The sequence below is a fragment of the Lactuca saligna genome, chromosome 4, assembly GCF_052625555.1.
Source record: "Lactuca saligna cultivar CGN05327 chromosome 4, ASM5262555v1, whole genome shotgun sequence".
NCBI classification, from domain to species: Eukaryota; Viridiplantae; Streptophyta; class Magnoliopsida; order Asterales; family Asteraceae; genus Lactuca; species Lactuca saligna.
This window is the reverse complement of record NC_136420.1, coordinates 58,206,090-58,229,022: the sequence shown is the minus strand read 5'-3', so window position 1 is coordinate 58,229,022 and position 22,933 is coordinate 58,206,090. Positions and strand designations below refer to the sequence as shown.

The 22,933-nt window shown below is 37.3% G+C and overlaps 2 protein-coding genes across 3 annotated transcripts; both read right to left on the bottom strand.

Annotated features, from left to right (window-relative positions):
• Positions 1-5,578: 5,578 nt before the first annotated feature.
• On the bottom strand, positions 5,579-6,280 carry LOC145041947 (uncharacterized). The gene is made up of 2 exons (XM_078990201.1): positions 5,927-6,280; positions 5,579-5,829 (listed from the first exon to the last, which is right to left on the bottom strand). The coding sequence occupies exons 1-2, from the start codon at positions 6,219-6,221 to the stop codon at positions 5,804-5,806; spliced, it is 321 nt and encodes a 106-aa protein (XP_078846327.1). The 5' UTR covers positions 6,222-6,280; the 3' UTR covers positions 5,579-5,803.
• A 1,016-nt stretch (positions 6,281-7,296) lies between these two features.
• Positions 7,297-12,075, bottom strand: LOC145041946 (chaperone protein dnaJ GFA2, mitochondrial-like). Of its 2 annotated transcripts, XM_078990198.1 has the most exons (19): positions 12,027-12,075; positions 11,843-11,915; positions 11,608-11,701; positions 11,404-11,481; positions 9,917-10,005; positions 9,705-9,788; positions 9,546-9,584; positions 9,371-9,460; positions 9,194-9,244; positions 9,005-9,092; positions 8,831-8,895; positions 8,672-8,746; positions 8,502-8,574; positions 8,308-8,399; positions 8,110-8,181; positions 7,934-7,990; positions 7,777-7,825; positions 7,618-7,684; positions 7,297-7,536 (listed from the first exon to the last, which is right to left on the bottom strand). In XM_078990198.1, the coding sequence occupies exons 2-19, from the start codon at positions 11,906-11,908 to the stop codon at positions 7,428-7,430; spliced, it is 1,338 nt and encodes a 445-aa protein (XP_078846324.1). In that variant the 5' UTR covers positions 11,909-11,915; positions 12,027-12,075; the 3' UTR covers positions 7,297-7,427. The 2 variants fall into 2 exon arrangements, with proteins under 2 accessions (XP_078846324.1, XP_078846325.1); XM_078990199.1 differs by lacking the exons at positions 11,608-11,701; positions 11,843-11,915; positions 12,027-12,075 and having other exon boundaries at positions 9,917-10,040; positions 11,404-11,482.
• Positions 12,076-22,933: the final 10,858 nt, after the last annotated feature.

The window sequence follows — 22,933 nt, the reverse complement described above, 5'->3', positions numbered from 1 at the left end:
AGTTAGTTAACAGCTTATAACTTTCAAAACACTTTGTAACATGTTGAGCAAAGTGTTAAATCTTTGATAACTTCATTTATTACAAGTATTTCTTGTAGTAGTACAATTATATAATAGAAAAACACTCACTGAAATCATAAGAATCCTCCATCATAACCATTAGTACCAAACAAAGCAAGATAAACATAGTTATATTGTACTATACATTTGACTTACATAGAAAGGGTTCTTAAACACCACAAATAAACATACTAAACTATAATAAGTATATTTAGGTTGCATATACATTTCAAACATTTTGATAAACTATAATAGGTATAGTTTATGATCATTTATGTTACAAAGTATCGGGTTTATATACAAAAAGGGGTACAAATTCAAAGTACCAGGTTCACATAAAATAGTTATTATAATATTAAAATTATATTTCATCTAGAATTGTTAGACTTCAACTATAATTGTTGAGTGTATATGTTTAAGTCATATAAGAATTCAGTCTCGATTGGCTTAGAATTGGTGGGGCCCGCCTCATCTCTTGTTCCTCGTTGGGTTGTGGACCTAGGGCAGACCCACTATATTCAACGTTTTATCTAACTTAAATCTTATATAACTTATATACGCTGGACGATTATAGGAGAAATCTACGGTTCATTCTCGGGTTCATTAACACATCATATAGGAATATTCTGTTCACACTTAAATAAGAAAATATTGGATTTTCTGGAAATCAAACTCTATCGATTTTACAAGGAAAAGTTTTCTACTTCCAACAAAACTCTTATGAACTCACCAACTTAATTGTTGACACTTTTTTCAAAACTACTTGTATTCTCAGGAAATCAGTGAAACAGGAAAACTTCAGCGCTTTGAGGATGGGACGTTAAACCGTCAACAATTTATTTTTGTCATCATAATGTAATTGATTTTGAAACATGTAAACATATACTTTAGTGTAACTTTTTCAATTATATTTATGATGGTTTTATTTACTTTGAGCACTATTATACTCGTTGTTGTGATACTGTACATGAAGTCCTCCACCCCCGGACGTTTCCGTCGTCCTTGGTTTGGGGGTGTGACAGTAAAACTCACCTCACAATGCAGAATCAAACGGATAATCCCTGGCAGTTGATCCAATAAATCCTCGAGCTATCAATACAAATAACACCCAATTAACACTTGGGATCCAAACTATATTCAATCATTCCTACTTGGGGTAAAATGACCATTTTACCTCTGGCCTAGTTTGAATCAAGACTAAGGCCCTAATTCACAAACAAAAGGTCCCAAAATCAAATAATCAACAAGGTCCACTTATGGCCTAATTTTCCAAATTGAGCCCACACCCCCTTCATGGACCTTACCCTAAAGCCCAACTATTTTCCTAGTCCAACTCTTAGCCCAAAGGCTTGATTTCAAATGGCCCTAGAACGTCCAAAGCAACAAGGTCCAAAGGAATGACCCAACCGAAGCCAAAAAAACAGCAAATCCCAACAGACTGAATACGTGGGGCGTAGTCAACTGTATGCTAAGTGTACATGCTGCTTGGCTTGTACATTTCACGTACAGACTTGTACACCCAGTGTACTCATCTATTAAGCCAAATTTTCCATTAAGCTCTTAATGCTTAAGTCCAAATGTCCAAAACCACAAATCTGAGTCCCAAAGAGTGCCTAGAACCGTAAAGTCATTGACTTGGTGACTTTACATGCGCCAAAAGGTTCCAACTTCGAAATTTGGCATTCTACTTCCATTAAATAAACTCAAACTCATGCTTGGGCAATTCTAATCCCTAAAGGTGTCAACTTTATGAATCTAGGACCATAGAAACACCAAGAGGGGCAACTCAAAACTTCTGGAGTGATATCAAACCATAAGATCTCATCCATGGGACAAAGAAGGGTCTAAAACTTAAAAAAGAAAGATCTTAGCTTCTAAAGAACAAGAATCAAAGCTTTATACCTTAACCAAGCTAGAAATAGAGCAGATAACCTAGATTCACTAGCTCTTCCTTGATCCACCACCTAGCACTAATCTTCTCCTTCTTGAAAATGGGACAAAATATACCAAAATGGACACTATAAGCTAAAAATGCAAGAAAGAGGCTTAGGGTTTCAAGTATGATACTTAAGGGTCTGAGGAGGCTAGGAAATGAGGGTTTCTTAGGCCATAATTATGAATATATAGTGTCCAACCCCGAAATTAGGGTTTCCAAATTATGCCATGTACACCCCGCGTACCTATACGTATGCCCCGCATACATGTCTGGATGCTCGACTAACCATCGCATGAGTACGTTAAGCGTACCATGTGGTACGCCCTGCGTACTCGCTTTGCAGCTTGTATACCTAGCGTACCATATGGTACGCCCCGCGTACAACATAAGGACCAATTTGCAATTTATTAAATTTAAATTAAAAATATTATGTAAATTAAACTTTGAAAAAAAACACTAACCTTCATATCTAAAAGTATAAATGTAAGTTTTAAATTAAGAATATGACATTTCAGTGTATTAAATTGTTAATTTATTATATTAAGATGTGAATTTTATGTATTAAACGGTAACTGACTATATTAAGTTGTGAACTGACTACAATTTACTGTGATTTTTTTGTAAATTTTGTATTAATGTTCTTGTGAATATATATTTATTTTTTGTGTTATATAAGTACGTAAGAATGGATTAGTTTTTTAATTGTTTAGTGTTAAATTCAAAATGATTGAATTAATAGGTTTATTAAATTATGAATTTAATATTTACCCTCTCATTACATGACTTTATATACATATATGATTTGCAATAAAAGATGGTTGCAACGTTGGCATACGTGGTTGGTGGCAACGTGTGGTGGTGGTGGTAATGGTAGACTGTGGGTTTGACTTTTTTAAATTTGTGAATTAGTATAAAATAAATTGTATTAAGTTGTTAATTTTGTATATTAAACTGTAAATGGATTGTATAAAATTGCATTTTACATAATTTTGGTGTTAAAAATATAAAATGATTGTATGAATGAAAATATTTGATTAAAAATATAATTTTGCCCTTTTCTTAACAAAAAGACAAAAATTAAGATTTTAACTTGTCTAGTAATATGCACAATACATATTACTTATTAATTGTGGTTTCTTAGGATTCTTAATCTTTTGTGGTTCTCATTTGAACCACTCCATATATATATATATATATATATATATATATATATATATATATATATATATATATATATATATATATATATATATATATATATATATATATATATATGTACTAGGAAACTTATTCGCACCGTGATAATCACGACCCTAATGAACTAATCAACAAGCTACTTTTACATGATTTTAGGTAAAAATAAATTAATATTACGTTGTGAAGTTAAGTGAATGAGGAGTTTTTGTTGGTTTGTAATAATTTTTAGTATATTATCATATGTGCTATTTATGTTTTCATTATTGTAGAAGTAAAGTGTTGCTATTTTTCGGAAAGATTAGGAAATGGTGTACGGTATTATTGTTAAGAGAATGTTTAACATACTTAGTTTTGCTGAAAATATGAGTAATATAGCACTGTAAGTTAAATGTACAATGCTTTAATGAGAATATATATATATATATATATATATATATATATATATATATATATATATATATATATATATATATATATATATATATATATATATATATATAATTTAAGTATATTGCTATTTCTTGGATATAAGAATACAAAATTACAAAGGCTGTTGTTGTAGATATGTATTGGAATTAACATCGACATCCTCTAGTATACCTATATAAACTTTACCTCCATTAGAAGACTCGAAACCCACCCTAGATAATATATAATCATACATTTTCATCTTGTCTTGTGCATTTCATTTTCTTTCAAAATTAAAAACCTCTTTGATGTTTTCTTGAGTGCAACTTGTACAGACGTTTTATGTTTATTTTTAAAAATTGTAATCTTAGTTCATATACATTTTGATAACCCATGAAAGCGGTCCAACACAAGTTAGATATTGTCAACTGTTGATTTACTTACTAACTGAAGCTATGTGATGGTGTCTCCTATGTATTATGTTATCAATAATTTTTTCTTACTAAAACATTGTGCTTTTAAGAAGGCAATGATTAAATGTATATTGCTTGAACTTAAGACGCAAGGATCGAAAGTATAATTAAATATCTATCCATTAGAAAGCAAATGCACATGTTTCTTCCTTTTTAATGAACCAAATTGTCGAACAATTCCATTCATATTGAGCCACTTTCTTCTCATTTGCATGTCCTTTTCATATTTTAGAAAATTATTCCTCAAATGCCCTTTTAACTAAATCAGTACTCCACATCTTGCTATAGAACACTTCCTCGTTACTTTTATTCATCTATGCTTTATAACCATGGAATTTTCGGCAAATTACCATGGATGCCCTTAAATATACGCATTGTTTTTTTTTTTATCAATTTTTAGTATGTGAAAAACGTTCTCTATATTTCATTTTTTACATGAAAGAAAGGCCAATTACCATGGATGCCCTTAACTAAACAAGTTTATGAAATCACAATAAAAAAAAATTATATATGATCAACCTTGTTTTGAAATCTCATAAATCCAACGAAAAAGCTTACTAAACTATCATGAAACCAATATTCAAAAGGTATTTATAAATTATAATGCATTAATAAAACTATTTTAATTTTTTATTATTTACAATTATGTATTAGTTGGAAATTCTTATCAAACACATGTTGCGCATCTCCCGCGTCATTGTATGACTCAGCTTTCAGCTAAGAAAACATCCACCAAGTTTGCTTATCATAATTCATAAATATTTGTCATTTTGCTATGGAAAAAAAGGTCTCAAGTACTTATAAAGAGAAAAGGAAAACAAAGTATAACCAAATTTGATTATTTCTCTTGAACATTTCATCAAACACCATTAGATCAGTCCCTTAATCATCAACTTTTAGCAAAAGTCACACACAAATCAACCCACAAAAGGTTCGACACTGAACAAGAAAGCGACCCACAGATAGAGTCAACATAGCTGAAGACCATGTGATAGATAGCGCGACTATAGATCAGTGCCGGCGACTTGTAGTTGGAGATGGAAATCACAACTCGATTTAGGGACTCAATATACATGCAGACGCATAATTTAAGGCTTCACAAATCGATTTAGGGCTTCACAAATTGATGGTGAAAATAAAACCCAGGGCTTCAAATTAAGCAACTTCTTTGGTGGAACTTAACAATTTATATTTAGTAAAATAGAGGCGTGTAAAGTCAGGTAGTAGGGAAGCAATTATGGGAAGAGATAGAGGAATAAGAGATACAGACATGTTTCATCCAGGAAAGGAAGAGTTGGCAGATGACGTCGATGAAGCATCTCGGTGTCGAGAAGCTTACGTCCCATATGAATAAACGTGACTCATTTATTCAGGCATTCTCAAAAAAAAAAAAAAAAAATCATTTTCAAATGAACGTACAGCTACCTGATTTTGGAATTTTTAAAAAATACTTTCCTATTTTTGCACCTCTACCCATGCCATTTTTCATAGACTTGTAACTTGAAACACTAAAAAACTTCATTAGAATCTATAATAATATAACATTAATGTGTGAAATCTATTACAGAAGCATTAAAAAAACTACGATCAACCGACAAAACATGAAAACCAACGATTAATATAACACCTTAAATTTGAACTCATGGAATTATTTCACACATTCCGACACTATTTTATTCTCTTGGATTTTCTTGAATCGAATGATAGCTCCCACTCTATGCTCGTTAAGTCACTCTTTCTTTTTCGCAAGTTCACCTGCACCACACAAAGCAATATCAAATTATTAACAACAAATTTCACATCTAATGTAGTATAAAAACATATAAAATGTCCATATATGAATGTTGTATACATGGTTCAAAGTTGACACTGCATTTTTCGGGAAGTTGCATGGCCATGCTACGATCAACACCGGAAATAGGAGGACCATTGACAAGAACACACAAACAAGGTTGTCCAAGAACTTTGACTGCGGTACAACAAGCCTCATTTGGTGGGATGGGACTGAATGGTGCAACTGATGCACGACACGGTATCAGTTGCACCAAAGCTGAGAAAAACGTGCTCCCACATGGGTGTGCGACTGTTCCTTGAACCAACAATCCTAGCACCACAAGGGCCACCATCATCTTTCCTTTATCTCCCATGGAATTTTATGAGGTATTCTTTTTAAGACTTGTAATGTATGGTATATTTGTGTTAAAAGTAACTTAATTTTTTTTATGGAATCCGGTTGTATATATAGGATATAGTTGTATGATGAATGTCATTGTGTGGGTAGATGAGATCACAGTTGGTTCATGCGATTCCTAAGTCTTAAGACAGCATTATTGGCATGCTTAAGGAAACAGTTGTTAAGTTGATATGTCATGATCAAATACGTGCCCCAGTGCTTATTTCATCTTTTATTATTATTATTATTTTGTGAAACTATAAATTATACAAGTCTTGAAAGTATTCTTTCTTAATTAATTTTGAAGGGATATTATGAACATAAAACTCAGGTAACCGAATACAATAGGAAAAGCAGTGTGACAAGATTATAACAATCATTGAAGATTAAAAAGCATATTTTGAGTACCTTAGATTTGATATCATATCATAAATATTTTGTTATCTTGAGTGATAAACAAAATATGATTGTTTGATACACATCACATTTACTTTGTCTTACACGTTAGATATATAAGAGAGCTTAAAACAACATTATAAATCATGAAATAGTCTCTGAACATACTCACTATAAGATTTCTAATATACTAATTTTAAGCATAAATATATGATACTAAAAACCATTCGTTGATTTAACATAACACAAACGACAAATTGTTAGGGCATTTTATGAATAAGTGCTAACCATACATCGATCATCCTAATTTATCACATACTTGTTTGTGTTAAGCACAAGTTAAGCATATAAATACAGATGTCTCTTTCACCTATTCCATTCGCCCTCTTCTCATAAATTTATCCCACATGATCAATCCCATAAATGGTTTTGAGACTAGGTATTTTCGTGAAGCAAATTTTATTGGGTCGTTTGAAGTTTGATCTTTCTACTTTCTAGAAAAGAGTAAAATCATCACTTGCTCTCATTAAGACTGTTTTTTTAGGCATGCATTAACACAAAACTTGCTCCATAGTCTATAGTACAGACAAATTGAGTCATAATCCAGGACCACAACAGTCGCAGGTTGATTTATGATTCAAATGCTAAAAAGATTAGCTTATAATAATAATAATTATAATAATAAATATATACAACAATATATTTTCCCATCAAAACTTTGTAGGAGGCAGTAGGCTTCAGAGAAAGATAATTTAAAAAAAAAAACTCTGGGGAATGAATGAATCTATCGAGAGGCTCCAGCAGCTCCAGCTGCAGCCCCTTTCTCATATTCAGCAGCTTGCTCTTCTTTTGCAAACTCCTCAATCAGTTCACGCTGTCTTTCACTCAAGTTCCTGCAACCAACAATAATTATTAACCTTTTCTTTTTTCCTTTTTCAATACAATCTACAATCTACAATCTACAATATACATACGTTGGGATGCTGATGTTGAAGTGTACATATTGATCTCCATATGAGTAAGAATTTCTTGTTTTAATTCCTGACAACATTTCATACACAATCAATATCAAAACAAAACATAAATATTTTCTTAATAATACCTTTGATAAACATGACACTGAGAATGTATACCTTTTCCTTTTAAAACTACTTTTTGACCAGGTTGAGTTCCTGCACGAACCTGCATGCATATAAGAAAATCAAATTTTATTTCATAATTTATAATAAATAAAGTATGTCGTTATGAAAATATTAACTAATGATTTAAAAAAAAAATCATAGAAATAACCTTAAGAACAACATCTCCTGTTAATGTTGGCACCTGAATCGTCCCTCCCAAAACAGCCTGCAAAACAATTTAATTTTTTTTTTAAAAACACTCATCATGGAATAGAGTTAATTAATAGCATAAGTTGGTGATTTTTACAAAAAAAATAATAATAATAATATAAAGAAATAAATTACCTGGGTGATATTCAGGAGAGCATCTACATGAATGTTTGGCCCTTCTCGTCGAAATACAGGATCTTCTCGCACCTAAAAAGTTATCATATTACAGTAATTCATAAAATAAAATACTATTTCAAGTTTAAGCCATTCTAGTTTGTATTTGTATTATTCATATTATACACACAAATAATAATAAATGAAAAAAAAAAATACCTTGATAACAACGTAAAGATCGCCAGGCTGGTTGCCATCTGGATCTGCTCCACCACTTCTGGACATCCTTAATTCTTCATTTGTATCGACTCCTAAAAATATAAATATTCCAACCAAACATATATTATAACACATTCATCCTTTTTAGTAGCAGAATTATTTTATTATAATTTATTATATAAACCACAAAAAACCTGGCATTATGTTTAACTTCACAGACTTGGGTCCTCTCACCACCCTCTGCCCATTGCATGACTTGCATAAGTTCTGTCACTCAACAAAACAAAAAGAATCATAATTCAGAAATGAAATAGAGTTAGAGCGTAGAGCAAAATGACAAATTTACCCACATCACATCACATACCTTGACATATTTACCACTTCCGCCACACTGAGTGCAAGTCACCTGGATTCTAAATGGACCAGTTTGACTGATTGTCTGCAAAACCACATGACATGTCAGCCACCTAGATATTTATTTTATTAGAATTAATAAAGAAAAATATTTATATTTTATACCCACCATGCCTGCTCCTTTACACCTCCGACATGTCTCTGGCTTTGTTCCAGGAGGAACACCACTTCCACCTGCCAATCACCATTCACCATTCACCAAACCAAAACAATATATAAAAAGACAATTAATTCATATATTAAAAAAAAAAAAAAAAAAAGTGTATGATATTCTTAGTCATACCACAAGTTTCACAAGGCAGCTCGGTCTGAAAGACTACATTTTTGGTGCATCCTTGAACAGCTTCCATGAATGAAAGCTCAAGGGATACCTGTACATGTCATGACATGATCAAACAAAATTTAAGACATCACATCATATGTTTTTATTTTTCTTAAAAAAAAAAAAAAAAAAAAAAAAAACAGAAAAGACCTTAACGTCCTTGCCAGTGAAGTTGCGAGCAAATGGGCCAAACCCAAAAATCTGAATCCACCAACATCAACACGCAAAGAGAAGAATTAAAAGTTAAAAGTTATATTATATTATATAAACGAAGAAGAAGGGTAGAAAAGTCATTTGACAGAAATTAGGTATAAAATAAAAACTGACATCGCCGAGGTCTTGAAATGGATTGCGCCAATGGCCAGCATCAGGACCAGCTCCACCACTAGCACTTGCTTCAAAAGTCTCGTGTCCAAGCTAATAATATTATATATACATGAATCCATCCAATTAGAAATTAGAAAAACATAATAGATAAACAAATTATTTAACAATATAATACCTGATCATATTGTGCTCGTTTCTCCTCATCTTTCAGGACCTGTTTGTTTAAGAATTAAGATAGTGAAACAGTTTGTTCAACCAATATTATTATATAGCAATAACCTAAAACAACAGTTGAAATAGACATGACATGCATCTTAGTAGTTAGTTAGTGTACCTCATATGCCTTTGATACTTCTTGAAACCTTGTTTCTGCTTCTGGATCATCTTTATTTGCATCTGGATGCCACTTCTTGGCAAGCTACAAGTTCCAAATACCACAGGATAATAAGTTAATGCTACAAAGTAACACAAGGACAATGTCCATTCATGTAAAAAAGATTTGTATTTGTATAAATAAGAATTAAAAAGAAGAGAAAAGATAGGAACCCCATAATAGGCTTTCTTGATTTCTGATGCGGTTGCATTCTTATTGACTCCAAGTGTATCATAATAATCTTTTGAAGCCATGCGTGCTGCTGCTCAACATAACAACCTCCAAAGGTCAAGCAAGCTACAAAATGTTCAAAATCTTGCACAGAGTGTATAAAATGTTTGTGACATGATAGCTGAATATGATATGAGATAATGAGATCACAATTGAATATGCCTTCTCTGAATCAATTTCTGTTTTCCTTTTTCCAGAGTTATTCTTTTCCAGATTATTGAGATAATCACTCAGCCATTAATTAAATCTTCAATCCTGAGTAATTGTTTAGTTGTGAATTGATCCTCATACAAGGGTTAATTTGCATCAGAAGGTTTTAATTAAATGATGACAAGTGGCAAGTGCAATGGGGACCCAGTGAGTCTTTAAACCAGAAAAACAAGTTAATTTTGAATTTTGAGACATTTAGTTGTGGCTTAGCCAATCTTTAACATCTTTTCAGATAAGGGGGATTTTCTCAGTTGTTTTTAATAAATTGAGAATATTTTCATTACACTTAAATAGGTATCCAGTTTGGTGTTGATTGATTGTAAAGTTGTAATTAATCGAATCATTGTTTTAATTTTCTCAAATTTGATTCATGTTTCATCTACTTCTTGGCATTTGTATTGCTTTAAATGTTCCTTTTGTCTAATTCGGGGATTTGTTTTTTGCTTGTGAAATATTTTGAACCAATTTGAGGATTGTGACTTTCTTTGTTCTTTAATGCTTATGGTCTTGCATTGATCTACCCTTTAAATTCCATTAGTTTTGTGACTTTCATGCATCTACCTAGGATAAAACTGGCCTCTAATTGAATGATTTTACATTTAGTAAAGTTAAAAAAAGTTGTTTGGGACAAAACAAAAAACTTTCTACTATAAAAAGTTTTGGGGTGATATCATATTTCTTTCTAAGGACCTGACCTCATATAGGAAGGAGTCCAGGCTTAAAACTAGGGTAATGGAGTAGTAAGGTTCTTAGTTACTAAGTTTATCTCAGAATTGTTAGAAAAAATTGAATTTTCCAAAAGAGCTGTTGTATCCTGTTTTTTGGCATGAATATACAGTTTCCTTCTGTCTCTAAACTCTCACCTCTCTCTTCCTCATATTTTCATGTTTTCTATCTCATTTCTCTACTTAGTACTGAAAAGACAGCCAGAGCAAACTTAACCTATATACCCCTTATTACAATCATTTATTGGGCCATACTATAAGTCTATGTCTACTGAACTCCCTCATGTCACTACCAGCAAAAAAGGTTCATAATTTGATACATAGCCAGAATTTGACACAAACTAAAAGAAAGCTATCCACTGCTTTCATCATCAAATAAGAACAGTTTGTATGGGATTTTAAATTCAAGATAAAAAAAATTGAACAGCTATGGTGAATAGAAAGAAATTATCTAACTTCAAACACTAACAAAAAGTAGAGGAATTGGGACATACAAGTGCCATGAATCGATCTGATGTTGCCATAGTGTGCGTTAATCGTCCCAAGACCTGACCAATATCTCGAATTGACAACTGCGAGAAAAAACCGGCCCTCCATCAGTGATATATACAACACACAAGCTCCAAAAAGAAAATTTTGCAGAAGAAAAAAAAAAAAAAAAAAAAAAAGAAAGAAACTTGTTTTATCGTGAGATTTACCGTTTTTGTTATTGTAACAGTTAGAAATCTTGTAATGGCCATGAATTGATGAGCCAAACTTCCTATAACCTCTTCTAGCCAGCGACTCATACAACTGCACCACAATCACATAACACCCATGATTAAAAATATTTACAAACAAATACACAGACGACCAAATTAACATATTAAATAAATATATACGCCGAAAATGATTGTCATGCATAATCATCTGATAGAGAAACAGAGTTCATACGGGATCGTTGGAGAGGGAGCGGCGAGCAAGCCATGACAAAAGTTTAATGCCGTTGGAACGAACCATTTGTTGTCTGTAAATTTGTGGAAACCAGATTGAAATTCGAAGTATTTTCGTGTACGAAGGGGAACTATGGTAAACCCTAAAAAAACCCTAATTGCAGGAATCAAATTGATTTGCAAACCTGGAAGCTTCTAGGGCCAGTTTCAGTAGCCTTCTGTTTTCCCCCAATATTTAAGGAGGGTCCGTTTAGTAAATAAGCGAAACTAATAGTACATTCTTATGTTATTTTAAAAGACGACCCTTCATTTTTCACAATTATTTAAAATAAGCCCTCACATTTTCTTGCTCTCTATATCTTATAATTTCCGTGGCTTCTTCGTAGCCACCTCTCTTGTGAAGTTGTGACTTGTGATTTGGAATGCATTGTGTTTCTCTCTCGTAGAACTATGCATGACTATTTACATAAGAAACACATCCAAAGTTACCATTTTTTTCATTTTTTTATAATTTTTTAAAATAGACCATCACTTTGATAATGTTTTTTTCAATATCGACCATTTTGCTAGTTGTCCAACCCTCCGAGTTGGATGTGTTTCGTAAATCCACACATGCTCCATTAAAGGCTCATAAATAAATGATCTGTGTTTCTATGAGTTAGCATACAAGTTCATATTTTTCCTAAATAACTATAGTGGGGTTTTTTTATGTTCTTGTGCTTTATGTTATACTTTTAACGAGATTTATGTCCTGGTAGAACCCTTTCAACTAACGACAATCCACCACATAAAAAGGTGTGAGTGAAAAATGGAGAGAAGTGGTCGTTAGAGGAGCATTATGATCTGTTAGCAGAGGAGAAAGTGTCTTTGGATGACCAAGTGGCTACTTTGGATGGGTCGGTGGAACGTTTTTTTCAACGGATCGAGGTGTTAATGGAGGAGAAGAGGAGAGTGCTAGAGAGCCAAGCGGATTGCACTAACAAGAGGTTGGAAGAGGAGATTGCAAGGAGGAAGGTTGCGGAGGAGGAACTGGGATGGTTGCTTCAGAAAGGCATTGTTCGAGTGGTAGATAAGGTTGTTGAGAGTATTAAGTTTGTGTTGGGGGGTTAAGTGGATGAAGATGGCATGTGTGGCTGCCGGTGTGGAGAATGGTAAACAAGTGATCCGGGAGCAGATTGTCGTCAGAAAGTTTGTCTCCGAGGAACCGGACGTTACTACGGAGCATGCTTAGGCAATGCTTGCTGGTATAAAATCTTTCATGGAGCCGGACTTTGCCTCCTACCTTCGCCTAGGTGAGTTGGACATATGGGGCCTTCGTCAGATGTGTGATGATCTAGACTCCGAAGAAGGTCATCTTGAAGGTAGTGCTTCTCATGTTGGACCTTCTTCCACCCCTCAGTAAGTGATGGCTTTTACCCTTTGTTGATGTTTAATGTTTAAGATAATATTTTCGTCTTCATGGTGTTTATCGAACAATTTTTGGGACAATGTCTGTTTTTCTTCTTTGACCCTGCATAGTCATTATCAAATCGGGGGAGGGGTGTTCGGTTTAAACAATATGTGTTTTTGTTTATTGTATGTTAAGTTTGCTTTGAGTTCATCGTGTTCTCTCCCCCCCCCTTTTGTCGTCTTAGGTGGTTTGTGTTGGCCAGCCTGGGTTTGGAGTCTCCCCAGATGTTAGTGTTGGCCTTTGGGGGTCTTGGTCATGATTATTGTTTGTTTAACAAGTTTGGGGGTGTCTATTTTTTTTTTTTTGCACTTGATCGTGTGGATGTTAGTTATTGTTGTGTGTCGTTTTCTTAGGATGTGCGTAGTAGCCCAAGCGACAATTACCCAAAGTGGTTTTGCATGTGTGTTTAGGGGTGTTACTGTCGCTAAGCCATCCTTTGTTCTGAACTTTACTATACCATGTATTGTTGACGACATGGCTTGTAGCCGGAAGAGGGCAGGTCGCCCCAGGATCATATCGTCTTCTGACTTATGTTTAACTACTAAGAACTCGATTATTCTTGTTACCCTTTCCTTTCCATCATGGCTGAGTAATGTCAACGGGAGGTTTATGGTCCTGAGTGGCCATAGTTTGTGTCCCGTGAAGCCAACGAGTGGGGCTCGGGTTGGTGGTCTTAGGCTTCTCTTCCAGGATGACAGGAGTCGCTCGAGGCAGTACTCGTATAGGATGTCGGTGCTGCTACCTCCGTCGGCCAGGACTCACCAGATCTAATGTTGTTGTACGAGGGCGGGGATTATGATTGGATCTGTGGGGTCTCAGTTGGGCGCTCGTGAGTCTTTCGATGAGAAACTTATGTTGAGACTATCATCGGGTAAGCCGTTGACTTCATTGGCGGACAGTCAACGCCTGGCTCTGTTCCTGGGGCTTGCGATTGTGAAGATTTCTTCCTTTTTGATTGGTTGTTTATCCGTCTCCTTCTGGGTTCTCCTGTCTTTCCTTTCGGCTTCGAACTTTAACCGTAGAGCCTTCGCGATTTCGGTTAAGTCTCCACTCAGTCACTTGTCTTCTACTTCTTTTTTTAGGATTTTGCACTTTTCGGTGTCGTGAGTTTTGCTCTTGTAGTATTCGCAATATTTGCTTTTCTCTTTTTCTGTCCGTTGAGGGGTTTTTTCCACCGCGTGCACTTCCATCTTGTGGCTCTTGGGCTCATCCTTGACAAACTGGTAGAATCTACAAGATTAGTGTCTCGAATGTATGTTACGCTTATCATGGCTTCCATCGTTTCGCTCCTTATGGATATGGCGGTAGTGGGAGCTAGCTGCTATAGCTTTTAGATTGGTATGTTTGCATTCTTCTCCCTCGATCCGCCTGAGGTATTTTCCGACCCTGTATTTGAGCTCATCCTAGATTTTGGCACTGTTCCCTGTAGTTTCCTTGACAATGGGCCTGGGAGTAGCCCTTGGGCGAAGGCGCCCGTGACTAAAAATTCCTTGTGGTCGGGGACGCTCAAGGGTCGCGAGGGTAAACCGAACATAATATGCGTGGATTGTGTAATACCCTGTTTATTTATTTGATAAATAAATAAATTAATGAACGAATAGTAGCTTTAAAATAAATAATTATATAGCAAGGTGTTGGTCTCGGTGAGCTGTTGGTCACAATTTTAGAAGTCGGGGATTAAAAGTGTAAGTTCCAGACTAAGTTTATAATTATTTATGAAGATAGGGAACACTTGGTAAATTATTGGGACTTCATTTGAAAATAATTGTAGAGGAGGGACTGTTTTAGTAAAATTCGGACCTACTTTGTAATGTATTTAGATGGTAGGGGTTAAAAAGGTAAAATGTGGATTACATTTGAAAAAGGGGCATGGAGGGACCAGAGTTGCCAAATTCGTTAAAAGTTTGAATGGGGTCACTGGACTTAAACTCGTGCCTTCCATTCCCGTTGGAGACTATTTCATTGAGCAACCCTAAATCTAATACACTTCTATAGTCGCCACCACGATATGAGAGTTCCCCCAGCCGCCGTTGCATCCCAGGATCCGATCGCCACCTGTTGCCGTCCGCTACTCCGCTGTCGAGGTCGCAAATCGCCGGAGGAGCACCAGAATAGTCCAGCGTCGTGTTGCTCCAAGCCGCCAGCGAAGCTGTGAACCGCAAGATCCGACGGCCGTCTGCGGCCTTGCCCTTGAAGCGCCATCGTAGCCCTAGCTGTCAGAGTTGATGTGGTAGGACGGAAGAAAGACCATGGCAAACACCAAGGTGGTTGAAGACGACATCAAGCCCGTGTGCCGCCACTCTTGGCGTGCCTACGCATTTTTTTGCCGCTACAATGTCACCACCATCTCCTTTCCGGGTGGCTGTAGCTGGTGACATCCTCCTCCGATCGCCTTATGCCACCACGAAGTGCCTGTTTGCGCAACCACCACCTACCGTGACAAGATTTCCGTTGGGGGTGTGTTTCTTTCGTGTTTCAGCCCATATGGTTGTGTGTTTTGTGTTGTTGATCAGGTGGGGGTGCGTTTTTTTGGATGGAACCATGGAAAAACCACCATGGCTGCCAACCATGGTGGCTGCCACCCTTTACCACCACCGGCCACCATAAGGTGGTTGTGTATGTGTTTATTTGGTTTAGTGTGTGTGTTTATTTTGAGATTTATCATTGTAAAGTGTAAGTTACAAATTGGAATAACGAAAGGAAAAATCAAACCACCACCGGCCGCCTTGTCGGGTGGCGGTGTGCTTGCCTCGTTGAGTTCAATTCGTTTAGGGTGTTTGAAACCCTAATGGGCCCAATAAAACCTTAATGGGCTTAATAATATTCTAGTGGGCTTAATAGGCCCAATAAAGCCCTAATTGATCTAAAAGCCCAACAAATTAATTAATGGGCTAGTATTGGGTTAGAAACCTTAATTAGGGTTTGGAAAACCCTAATGCCAATGAAACGCTAACTTTAAGAATTAATCGGGTCACACACACAAGAATTATTTAATAACTTGAGATATTAAGTAATAAACTTTGGCAAATATTAATCTAGGCGATAATGGACTTAATGGATTAAGTCCTTAATAGATTAAGTCCTTAATGGGTTAAGTAGGAAACTTAACCCTAATCATCATTTTATGTGAAACCCTAATTTTACTTGGGTTTATTGTTGGGCCTTGATGATTGGGTTATTAAATGGACTATCCAAGATCAAGCAAATGGTCTAGAGTAACTTAATGGGCCTAGGGTAAGGCCCATGTGAGGGGCTTGGGCCTAATTTGGAAAATTAGGCCATAGATGGGCCATAGTTTGGGCCTTAATGATTATATGATGTTGGGCCTCAGAATGAGACCATGTATAGGCCTAGGCCCAATTTGGAAAATTGGGCCATGTGTTGGGCTTTGATTCCTAATTGGCCTTGGGCTTACGGATTGGGCCTTGGGCTTGAATAAGCCAAGCGAGGGGTAATGTAGTAATTACCCAAAGAATGTACGTATGATTATGTGTTGGGACCCAATTATTAATTGGGTGTTATTTTTGTGTTGATAATTCGAGAATCTGTCATCTAGCAGCTGGGGTGAAGTCTGCGGGACTTCAGCAATGTGGGGTTATGTCTGCGGGACTTCAACAGTATGAGGTGAGTTACCTTCCAGTAGCGGTGGGTCTAAGGTCACAATGCCGGCCCACCAGTAGGAGATGTATGATAGATGATTGTCTTTGTGGTATTATCTAGGTTTGCTACTACATGATATGTTATATGCTAGCATGATATGTTGTATGTGATAGTAGTAGAGTTCGGTTGTTAGGACCGAAGGGTAGTCAGACACTCCAGATACGTCTGACAATATGTGATGATATGTTTGCATGCTAGTTTGTTATGTTATATGCGATAGAGGTAGTAGGAGGGGACCAGTCCCCGAGTTCGGTTGTTAGGACCGAAGGGTAGTTCAGGCACCCCATATATGTCTGATATTATGTTTGTGTTATGTTATATGTGATAGTTGTAGTAGGGGGTGAAATAGTCCCCGAGGTTCGGTTGTTAGGACCGAAGGGTAGTCAGCACCCCAGAATAGCTCGACATGGGTAGGTCAGCGCCCCATAATGGCTTGACACGGGAAGGACGGCACCCCAAAATGGCCGCATGGGTAGGTCGGCACCCCATAATGGCCGTATTGGGTAGGTCGGGAACCCCAGAAATGCCTGACAATATGTATGTGATATGATTGTATGGTATGTGGTATGATGGGGGAACTCACTGAGCTTTATGCTTACGGTTTTCAGTTTTGGTTTCAGGTACTTCGTGTCTAAAGGAAAGGAGTCGGCTTGATCGCAGCGCATCACACTATGGTTTTCCGCACATGAAATCTTTGGGATTACACTCTGATATTGTTTTATGATAACTTGTTTAATTATTTCTACTTTGGTTCTGACATGACATGACATTACAAATGTTTTATTACATTGTTGGTTTTATAATGACGTATTTAAAAGTGAAATTTTTGTCCTGTATTTTTGGGATGTTACGTATTGATTCTCCCTCTTTTTGCTTGCATGCCATGATAGAGTTGGCATCTCCTTTGACTTTCCTCAATTGCATGAAATTGTGGAGGAAAAGGTACATCAATTGTTCAAAGCTGGAGATACTTCCCGGACATAGTGCCTTGAACCATTTGCTAGCATTTCTCGGTAGTGTGATCGGGAAGTAGGTGCAGGTAAATCTCTTGTCCATCCGAATGGATGTCATTATTCACTCGTAGGTGTCTATGTGTTCATCAGGATCCATCGTAATGTCATACTTTGGGATGGTTGGTATCATGGCGGAATGCGGTATTTCATATTGTAATAGTTATTGGCAGAACGTCGATCTAATACTTGTTACGGGGGTGTTCGTATGTGGGTAGTTGAGTGCTCCATTGTCCATCGCTTGTTGCACGTGATATGGGTTGTTGTACCCTTGGTCGTACTCGTAATGGTACTCGCGGTTGTACATGGTCGCTTGAGGCATATACAATGCCTATGTGGGGTATGTGTGCATTAGCTTATTCGGTTGCGAACTTGACTCTGTTAGCCCCGCAGTGTGTGCGTTTATCCTCTGTGTTGGCGTGCTTTGAATGTTGTGGGTTTGTGTCTGTGTTGAGGGTACACACCTTGGTAATGGTATGAATATGGGTTGAACGGTGGTTGCTAGGAGAATAGTGGGATATGCAACATGGCGGCCATTGGGGAAGACCGGTGGCCTGCAAGTGGTGTGGATGATAGAATGGTGTCGGGGGACCGAACGCTGGTCCCAGCCTGCCGTGTCGATGGTTGTAGTCGACTTGTTGTTTGTTGTTATAGGATAGTCGGTGCTCTTTGAGTCGTTCTAGTGGTAGTCGTGGCCAGATGTTCCGTTGCGACGGGCGACGGTCACCATAGACTAGCAATGAACACCACTGTGGAGCCGACTGGCGGCGATGTCGGTGCCTATGTGAGTAGTTGCCCCTCTTGTGTTGACGGACCGCTTCCGTTAAGGGATTGCATTGGTCTAACTGGGATGTTTTCGTCACCTTCCTGCCATATCGGTCCTTTATCCGTCATTTTTGGCGCCTGATGTTGCAAAATGGGTTGTGTCGTACTGGGTGCACGTCCGAATGACGCCAACTGTTGTGATATGTCACGGGCTTGATTTCGTCTCTTTGGAGAATAGAATGAAAACATGAGAATCACAACAAAGAAAACAAGATCGTCAGTCGTCATCTGGGAGGCAGTCCCGGAACGAGGCTCCGACGATCAAGTCAGGTGGTTTCTTAGAGAGAAGGTTAAGAGAGTTTGGGTAAAAATGAAAGGGGCGAGAATTTTTGATCCCTTCTTTTGGAGGATAAGGGACCCTTTTATACGTTTGTTCGAGGGGACAAATCCCCAACAGTACCTTCTACTTTTTTTAGGTTTGGCTGGGACAGGTGGCTTTCGATTGGTAGATTGTGCTCCATGAGTGGTTGTTTGTTATTGGTGTAGTTTTGCCAGGAGTGGCGCCCTAAGCGCTACACCTGTCGCTCTAGGAGGCAATTAGTACTATTTTTTCATGACATTGACCTTGGCGCTTGGGCACCACTGAATGAATATAGGATTGCGAGGACGAGGGCGAGGATGCGGTGTTAGACATACACTGTCCTTTTCCCAATCCGTCTATCAGACTGACGTTTTTGTCATGTCTGACGTATTCCTAGTGGGATACATTATCATTTCCACATTTGTGGCATCCAGAAGTAGATCGAAAAGGACCCTCATGAGCCTTGTCGCACTTACCACAAATGCGGATCTTCTGACTCCCATATCTCACATCAGCGGACTTGAACCTCTTTGCCTCAGGTTGCAAATGCATAGGGGCCTACCTCAGCTCCCTCGTCTAGAGCTCCATCTTAATATCACGCCGCCTCGTGGCCTCCTGCAACTCAATGAGTGAATCATATCGTTGATTGGACACAAACTGGTAGATATTTGTCTTGATCAAGCTCAAGTATTGGGTCATACGAGCTTGCTCAGAAGTAGCAAACTTAGTGTAGAACAACACTCCATCAGTGAACATCTTGGTGATTTCAATCACCGACTCCGTCCCCTACCTCAGGTCTAGATACTCTTGGGTTAATCTATTTCTCCCTCTCTCTCCACCAAAGGGACGTATCTTGAACGAAACATCTCAGAGAACTGCTCCCAAGATACAACAACCCTCTGCTCTAGAGTGTATGAACCAGTAACTAGCCTCCATCAATCCTTCGCTCCTGACCGAAGAAGGTTTAGAGCGCACTTGACCTTCTCATCAGTTGGGCAGGAGCACGTAAAGAAACATCCCTCAACGTCAGATAGCCACCTCATGGAAATGATTGGATCCTAAACCCCATCAAACACAGGGGGGTTCGTATTGTCGAAGTCCTGGTACCAGAATGCTTTCCCCCCACCAATCCCTACAATAGCAGAAACCTCAGAAAGTGCAACATATCGATCATCAAAGAACTCCATCATAGCGGTCTTGATAGACCCAAATAACTCCGGTATCTACACCCAGACAATAGAAACAACCTCAGCAAGAATCATCTCCCTAACCTGGTCCTCAGTCAACCCTGGCCTATCCTGGCCACCCATTCCGGTTCGTACTCTATATCCCCTCATGAACACCATACTGAAAATAAACCAGAAAGATATCAGAAGAAACGCATATCACACCATAGGAGCCAATTCACAACAAGACCCTAAGGGTTGTGACTTCCTTGCTATGCATATGGGAAGGTAGTATGGCTTCCAGTTGTACGGGCCTATACTACCTTCCGTACTTACCCGTATTTATCTCAAAAGATCATCACAACAACCCTAATAGCACATACTAGATCCCCTCATGAACACCATACTGAAAATAATATGAAACACATATCACACCATAGGAACCAATTCACAACAAGACCCTAGGGGTTGCGACTTCTTTGCTACGCATACGGGTCATGTGTTGAAGGTAGTATGACTTCCAGTTGTACGAGCCAATACTACCTTCCGCACTTTCCCGTATTTATCTCAGAAGATCATCACAACAACCCTAATAGCACACACTAGAATACACATACACCCTATTCTCACTTCCTAAAGAAAGGCTAGACATTCCTCAACTGGCCGGCTGACCCCACATAACTCATCCATGAAACTTCTGTTGGATTAGTGTCTAAGCCCGTAACTATATTTGGTATGTACTTGACCCGGTTATGCGTGGTCCTTTTGGGTTGTCTTCACCAAAGCAACTTGACAACGTTATTTAAGAGAGAGGGAGAAGATATTATGATTTATTAATATATTATAAAAATTATATATTAAAGGAGAAATCATATTATTTAATTAATATTGGTCATAAATTAATTAAGAATTAATTCGGTGACTAAAAGAGATTAATTGAATAAAGGGGTTTAAACTGTCAAATGTGTGATAGCTGAGTTTTGGGCTGGGAAACTGTGACATCCCCAAACTTCACTGTCAAAAAAGACCGATTTCATTTATGCTTTTTTAAAATAATTTCAGAGTAAATCCTTTTGATTTAAAAGTGTTGCGGAATTTGTTCCCAAAACAAAACATGATAAAATAATATTTATCAAAGCATTTCATCAAGAGATGCATTTTCATTATATAATCAAAACTCGGGATGTCATGTTCCGATACAGACCATAAAGCATAAACGATAACATTACAAGTCATTCAACAAATATATACATATACAGACTTGTAAACAAAACAACTCGATGATTCATCCATCTTACGCCCTTGCGCCACTTCCTGTAATACAAATAAAACTGAGTGGGTCAGGCTTGGGAGCCTGGTGAGCATATAGGGTTTTCAACCCACAATAAATAAATTATATTTAATTTCACCAACCAATCACTATCCCTATTACCCATTCCCGTTATCCTCACCTTACGTCCCTAAAACAACATCTATCTCAAGGGACCTAATCTAGGATTTTCATCGGGACGGATATTACTGCTAAGGGGTTTCCTCAACAATAGATATCATAAAGGCAACCATGAGGGGGATAGAGTACACCGGTGAACACATCGTTTACAACACCTACAGGTTATGAACCTGCTAGCGTTTCACGAGACTGTCTAGAAGGAGTCTGTGGTCGTTATCCATACTCCGCTGAATAACTAAGTCAACAACAACAACATCGAGGCCTCTCATCTGTTTATTACACACCAACTATCTACCCATGTTCTACCCAACATATTAGTAGATAAAAATATATATTTTGATACATAGTTTAAAACCTGTATAGCATTTTCATTCAATACATATTTCACATAACAGATGAGGCATACCCACATAACATGTATTTCATAGAAAACAAATCAGATCTATAATATTGAAGAGAGTGAATATACATTCACGCACATAACAACAAAATTATACACATAACATGTATTTTGTATAAAATACTCCATAATTATGCGTTAGAAGAAAGTAACTACACACTCACTTGATCAGAATATGATCGGACAGCACTACGGCTTGTAGAAGTAGTAATCCTCAGCAGATCTGGAAGATCTCTACAAAAATCGAACTTCTCTCAGGCAAAGCTTCGGCTCGGGAACCGCACTTCTCGGGATCTTCGGGGTCTCGGGACTTGCTTCGGGGGTCGAGAATAATACCGGGGCTGTGGGGTATTTCTGGCACGCAAATCGATGCAAAATGGGAGAGAAGGGAGAGAAAAATAGCAAAGGAGTTGGCTGCCCTCGCATCCTATTTATAGGAGGCTGGAGCCTCGGAGTACGCGGGGCGTACTGATCCAAAACGTCATTGTTTACGTACCGAAGAAATCGAGTGCGAATGTCGACATACCTCGGTGTACGCGGGGCGTACTTCGGATGAGTCCGATGACTCGCCTTCGGATAATACCGAGATTTAATAATTAAATTTAATTATTATTTATTTAATAAATTTCGAAAATTCATATCTTCCTCATACGAACTCTGTTTTCGACGTTCCTTATATCCACGCGAAGGTGAGACTACGCTCTACAACTTTCGTTTAGACTCCGTCGGCTAATTTTGACTTTATTTTTATTATTTATTTTTAATAGGCCGGGACAGAAAATTTCGTTATAAATTCATAACTTCTTCGTTTGACGTCCGTTCTCGCCTAA

Coding starts and splice junctions, on each gene's coding strand:
- LOC145041947 (XM_078990201.1), bottom strand. CDS start 6,221: ATGGGAGATAAAGGAAAGATGATGGTGGCCCTTGTGGTGCTAGGATTG. Junction 5,830..5,926: donor CAGTGTCAACTTTGAACCAT/GTATACAACATT, acceptor TGTGTGGTGCAG/GTGAACTTGCGAAAAAGAAA.
- LOC145041946 (XM_078990198.1), bottom strand. CDS start 11,908: ATGGTTCGTTCCAACGGCATTAAACTTTTGTCATGGCTTGCTCGCCGC. Junction 9,789..9,916: donor TCAAGAAAGCCTATTATGGG/GTTCCTATCTTT, acceptor TGGAACTTGTAG/CTTGCCAAGAAGTGGCATCC. Junction 7,826..7,933: donor CAGGAGATGTTGTTCTTAAG/GTTATTTCTATG, acceptor ATATGCATGCAG/GTTCGTGCAGGAACTCAACC.